This window comes from Pelmatolapia mariae, linkage group LG10_11, assembly GCF_036321145.2.
Source record: "Pelmatolapia mariae isolate MD_Pm_ZW linkage group LG10_11, Pm_UMD_F_2, whole genome shotgun sequence".
Classification (NCBI taxonomy): Eukaryota; Metazoa; Chordata; class Actinopteri; order Cichliformes; family Cichlidae; genus Pelmatolapia; species Pelmatolapia mariae.
Window position 1 is genome coordinate 1,014,041 of NC_086236.1, and position 5,187 is coordinate 1,019,227.

Genomic DNA, 5,187 nt, shown 5'->3' on the forward strand with positions numbered 1-5,187 from the left:
TTGTTCTGCTCTGTTTTTATTTATTAAGCTAATGCTAAAATTGAATGTTATCGCATGTGAATTGGCATTTAGCTGGGTTGTGTGATTCAGTAGGAGGAGACGGACGTCTTGCTGGCGTGTCAGAGAGGTCCCTTCTGCTGGTGTGCTGAAGTTATGTGTTCACGTGGGATCACGTGGCGAGGACGACTGTGAGTGCTGCTGCCGCGGCCTGCTGGTGGCCTTGACCCAGTTTCCCCTGCTATCCCCTTGAACTACCTGCAGGTGTGAGTAGTATTGTTTGCACGTGCTTTTTATTTTACTGCTTGGCAATAAGTGAAGCGACCACATTGTTTTAGGTCCCAACGCACCCGAGCCACGACTCAGGCCTGCAACGAAGGGTTTGCTAGCAGAAAGACTGTAGCACTTGAGGTGTGTGTGCGTCGGTGAGAGTGTGTGTGGGCCCACAATATTATTTGATTATTTTGTTTCTGTTGAGGTAGATACCTTACCATTGTTTAACAAACTTTATTAATTTTACTTATTTTCTTTTGTGTTATTGTTAACCAATTATTCACTAAAGTGGAGTTAACTTTATAATTGACCTGCTTGTGTGTGGTTTATTTCCATATAGTCTAGTTTTATTGCATAGTTTATATCATAAGCATTAAAAAGGGAGTATCAGTAGGAAAGTAACAACAGGAACCCAGGGCCCCTCTCAATAGAACGTGGGACGGGTGTTACATTTCCTTTGGTTATATTTCTTTAAGAGTTCAAAATGTGTTAATTACATAAATAAAATGTAATTTTCTCTGTAGCACTTCATGGGTTTCATAAGCAACACACTTTAGTTGTTCACACAAAGCATAAAGGTAAAAAAAAAACAATATATACAGTGTTATCTTCATTTTAGACAGAGGTTAGCAAAGTGTGGGGCCCTCACAAACAGAAGTGTGAGACGCTCGAGAGTTTACTCCAGTGTCCTGTTATATTTTAGATAGCAAGGAGCAGACGGCTGAGTTTATTAAACTCCACCCAGACAGTGGTGACGCTAATCAGAAGGCTGGACCGTCCAATTTCACAGCCATTTACTTCCGGCCTACCGACCTTCTGAGGACCCGGCCCATGTAGACCGCGAAGGCCGGGTCCTCAGGAGGATGCAGCCCATGAATTTGGACATGACCAGTGTCTTGTCACTACCCGAGCCGTACCGGAAACCTGATCAGTACCACGCATGTGCGAAAGGTGTCTAATCCACTCGAAGCGTTTTACGGCAGTTACAGGTCAGAGTATCTGTTAAGATGTTAAGAATAATAAGTATCTCTTAAAATGTTTGCAGTAATGAAACATTTCAATATAATGTAGACAAAAACGAAAAATAAAAAGAGCTGCAGATCAGGACTCCCCGATCCTTACCGCGCATGTGCAGATGTTTTCTTATTCTTCTGTTCGTTTAATGGCAGTTTACTCCCCAGTGTACGAGGATAGCGCCACCTGCTGACCGAGCAAATGAACCCTATTGTAAACTGAAGTAGTGCGTTAAATTTGATTTAGTGATAGCCGAGTGTGTTTATGCTCGTCTGTGTGGAGAGGATTGTTGGAATAGTGATGATGATGTCCGCTATCACTGTCAGTAAACACTTAATCTGGCTGATGAATCTTCACGTGACACATTACTAAGTCTGTATTATTAACTCTGTAATTCGGCGCCATTCTTCTTATTTGACGTCGCTGTTGTTCAGTCGGGGGACGCTCTGTGTTTAGGAGAAAAGCGTGAATTTGTCTGTATACGGATTACGGATCGGGTAGCGACAGGTCTATTATCAACATGAAAGGGGTGGGGGATCCAAGATGGCGGAATAAGCGGTTGTACAATCTGCGGGCTGATTAGGAAACGTGATTTACATGTCCTTAAGAGTACAGTTACTCCAGAAGGAAGCAGAAGGCAAGTGAAACCCCCCCTGGAAGTTACTTTGAAAGACCTTCAGATGGACACAGTGATGAATCTAGAGTGATAAAAATGGCTAGCCCTAAGCTAACAAGTAGCCTTCCCGACCACGATTACAACCTCGCTGCAATGCAAGAAGCATGTGAGGATGAAGATATAGAAGAGATGGAATTTCAACAAGATATGGCAAAACCGTGTAATACCGTCTTTGGCCACAAGGTGGAGAAACATACGTGCCAATGGTGTAGAGCGCCACCAGCCCTAAAGGGTTTGATCATGGACAAAAAAGGGTACTGCACAACAGTTTAGTGCAGCAATCCTCGTTAGTATAGTGGTGAGTATCCCCGCCTGTCACGCGGGAGACCGGGGTTCGATTCCCCGACGGGGAGGCTGCCTTCTTTTCTTTTTTGTTAGAGGGTAGGGACACCCTGATCATTGTTTTTTATTGGCTCTTTATGAATAAAAAAAGAACAGCTAAGAATTGAAACAGAACTTTCATTTGGCTCTCAGGCTTCCATACATACAGCTTTATTATTGAGATCACACATGGAGGCCACTGAGATTTAACCACAACATCTCACATTCATTACATTTGTCACATTGTGTGACAAATGTAAAGAGAAAGTAGAACAGACATGAACAATGAGCAGAGATTACCCAGAAACCAAAAATCATTAAACACGCTCTCAGTGTTGAGCTCATCACAAACAGGATTTCTGTATATTTCTAATAACAGTGTAATCAGAAATGTCACCAGCTTCTTCCCTCAGCACGAATGCCGCTCTGGTTCCTCTGTTAGTCCAGAGTGTAGATGTTCTCCTGCACCGGCCTCCTCATGCGGATCTCGTAGATGATGTGAGGAGGTTCTTCAGAGGAGAAGCTGCAGAGTTACAAACAGCCGAGTTACTGTCAGAGCGAGCCTCAGCACTGCAGTAATAACTCTGATTCACTTTGTGGAGGTGGTCTGTGTTTCTCTCTGCGTGCTTTGTTTCAGGTGTGAGAGTAAGCTGGCTGGCTGCGATTGGCTGTCGCTGTGTGACATCAGCGTGTTAGCGTGCTGTTTGCTTCCTGTGCTGAACTCACCAGCCGGGCTTTAAGGCTCGTCTGTAGATTCCACCTGCAGCAGAAAACAAAAAATGAACCTCATCTTTGTTTCTGTGTGCAAACGTGCTGCAGCGACATGGAGGACGTACGTCTGAAGGCCAGGAAGAGGAACGCTGCGGCGAGGACCATCAACACGCTGACGGAGAGAGAGAGGACGGGAACGTTGATCTGAAGGGAGAGAGAGGGCAGAGCGTCCTCCACCTGCAGGTGGAGAGGATTCATCAGACTGCAGCACGGACAGTTTAGCTTGGAGCTGGCTAACAAAGGTCCGAGGCTGAAATGATTAATTTAGGACATGAACTCTTAAAGTGGGTGGCAGGTAGCAGAGCAGGGCAGCCACTAACCAGAAGGTCGGTGAGGTTTCATCCATTCATGCTGCTGAGCTGGGATCTGCTGATGACCCAGTTTGGTCCCAGCTGTAGCTGTGGGACGGACGTCCTCACCTGACTCTGAACACTGTGGTGTACAGACGAGTTCATGGTGCTGCTCTGTGCTTCGCTTTGGTCTCGCCTGTTTGCCCTGTTTCCAGCCTCCATGCTAAGCTAAGATAATGAGCTAGTGGCTAGTACAATCCCGAACACGTCGTGGCCTAAGATGGTAGGTGATGGCGAGGGTGGTGCTTACTCACAGTGAGGGTGTCAGCGTGCAGCAGGGTGGAGTTTCTCCTCAGAAGGTCCAGCTGAGACGACAGCAGAGTTTTCCAGTTGGCTAAACGAGACAGAGACCAGAGACCTGGAGTGGACGTCCATCACAGAGAAGAGTTAACAGAGACAGTTCACCTCACCTGTCGTCACACCTGTGGAGGTCGGTGACTCCGTCACTCGTTCAGTCGTGAGCTCCGTCGTTGTGCTCGCTGTTGTTGTTGGAGGAGGAGAGCTGGGGACGAGCACTGAGACTGGAGCTGAGAGGGACAAACATTTAATCACCAAACTTTGGAGAACCTCAGAAATAGAAGTAGTCGCTCACCTTTGACCACTCTCAGGTTCATGATCATCTTCTGGTCGTTGAAGAGCCCGTTGATGTCCACCCTGCAGCAGTACGGCCCACTGTCTGTCCGCCTCACATTCAGGATGTCCAGGTCCATCTGCCCGTCCATGATGTCCCCCGTCAGCTGGTAGCGGTCCTCCACCTGCAGCCAGGACCAGGGTTATACAACCAGGGGGAGGAGCATGAATTCAACAAAAGAAGAAACAGGGAGGAGCTTACAGGAGCGCCAGGTAACCCCAGATAATCAGGGTCTCAACGTTATGCCTGACCTCTGTGATGCAATCTGACCTCTGTGACGTAATCACACCTGTGTGACGACGCCGTTCTCGTCGGTCTGCACCAGGATGTTGCTGCACCAGAAGGTCCCGCAGCCGCGACCCCAGCAGACCCGGCTGAGCCCGAAACGCTGCACGGAGTACTGACAGGACAGAGAGGCCACGCCCCCTTCCATTACTTTAAAAGAGGAAACAGACGAAAACCGTCCACCTGCAGCACAAAAACACAAACATGACGTTTGCACATGTAAACACACCTCATGTGTGACAGCACGAGATGCTGTGATGTGACGTAAGACCAAGCAGAGCGATGAGGATCGAATCCAAACACGCAGTAAACTGACTTCCTGTAGCTGACCGGCGCTCTGTGCTGGGTAAACTTTGAATCCTTCATAGAAGAGAAACAGTCGAGCAGCAGGACACAGAGACGACCACGAGAACAGACGAGCTCACGCAGACAAAGAGACAGGAAGCCACGAGGCGTCTTTCACGCCATACAAACAGACCTGAGCGCCGCTGTCACGCCCACGAGTCAGGATCTGTGCTGTGATGTCACGCTGATGTCAGAGTGCGTGCTTCTCACCTGACAGGAGGAAGAGGAGGGCGATGAAGGTTCGGGGCGTTGGAGGAGAGACAGCAGCCATCCTGTGTGTGAGTGTGTGTGAGTGTGTGTGAGGGACGACTGTCCGGCCACACTGAACAGTGTGTCTCTGTGATAGAGGTTGGGGGGAGGTCACGGGGGCGGAGCTACACACACAGCGTGTTTGTGTGTCTGCGAGCGTGAATGGCTGCAGTGTTTACGTGTGCATCGTCAGCGCTGCAGAGAAACCAGTCTGGGAAATGTACTACAGTACTGTTCACAGTACAGTTGTAATAGAGTACAGTTGTAATAGAGTA

General features: G+C 48.0%; 1 protein-coding gene and 1 non-coding gene across 4 annotated transcripts; one reads left to right on the forward strand and one right to left on the reverse strand.

The window, feature by feature from the left end:
- The first annotated feature begins 2,241 nt into the window (after positions 1 to 2,241).
- trnad-guc (transfer RNA aspartic acid (anticodon GUC)) lies at positions 2,242 to 2,313 on the forward strand. Its single transcript has one exon. It is a non-coding gene; the product is annotated as a tRNA-Asp (tRNA).
- A 103-nt stretch (positions 2,314 to 2,416) lies between these two features.
- Positions 2,417 to 4,972, reverse strand: timd4 (T cell immunoglobulin and mucin domain containing 4). 3 transcript variants are annotated; one of them, XM_063485392.1, is made up of 8 exons: positions 4,874 to 4,972; positions 4,323 to 4,501; positions 3,995 to 4,157; positions 3,825 to 3,929; positions 3,657 to 3,736; positions 3,118 to 3,229; positions 3,008 to 3,041; positions 2,417 to 2,804 (listed from the first exon to the last, which is right to left on the reverse strand). In XM_063485392.1, the coding sequence occupies exons 1-8, from the start codon at positions 4,932 to 4,934 to the stop codon at positions 2,720 to 2,722; spliced, it is 819 nt and encodes a 272-aa protein (XP_063341462.1). In that variant the 5' UTR covers positions 4,935 to 4,972; the 3' UTR covers positions 2,417 to 2,719. The 3 variants fall into 3 exon arrangements, with proteins under 3 accessions (XP_063341462.1, XP_063341461.1, XP_063341463.1); XM_063485391.1 differs by having other exon boundaries at positions 2,419 to 2,804; positions 3,813 to 3,929; XM_063485393.1 differs by lacking the exon at positions 4,874 to 4,972 and adding an exon at positions 4,635 to 4,824 and having other exon boundaries at positions 2,419 to 2,804; positions 3,813 to 3,929.
- Between the last annotated feature and the right edge of the window lie 215 nt (positions 4,973 to 5,187).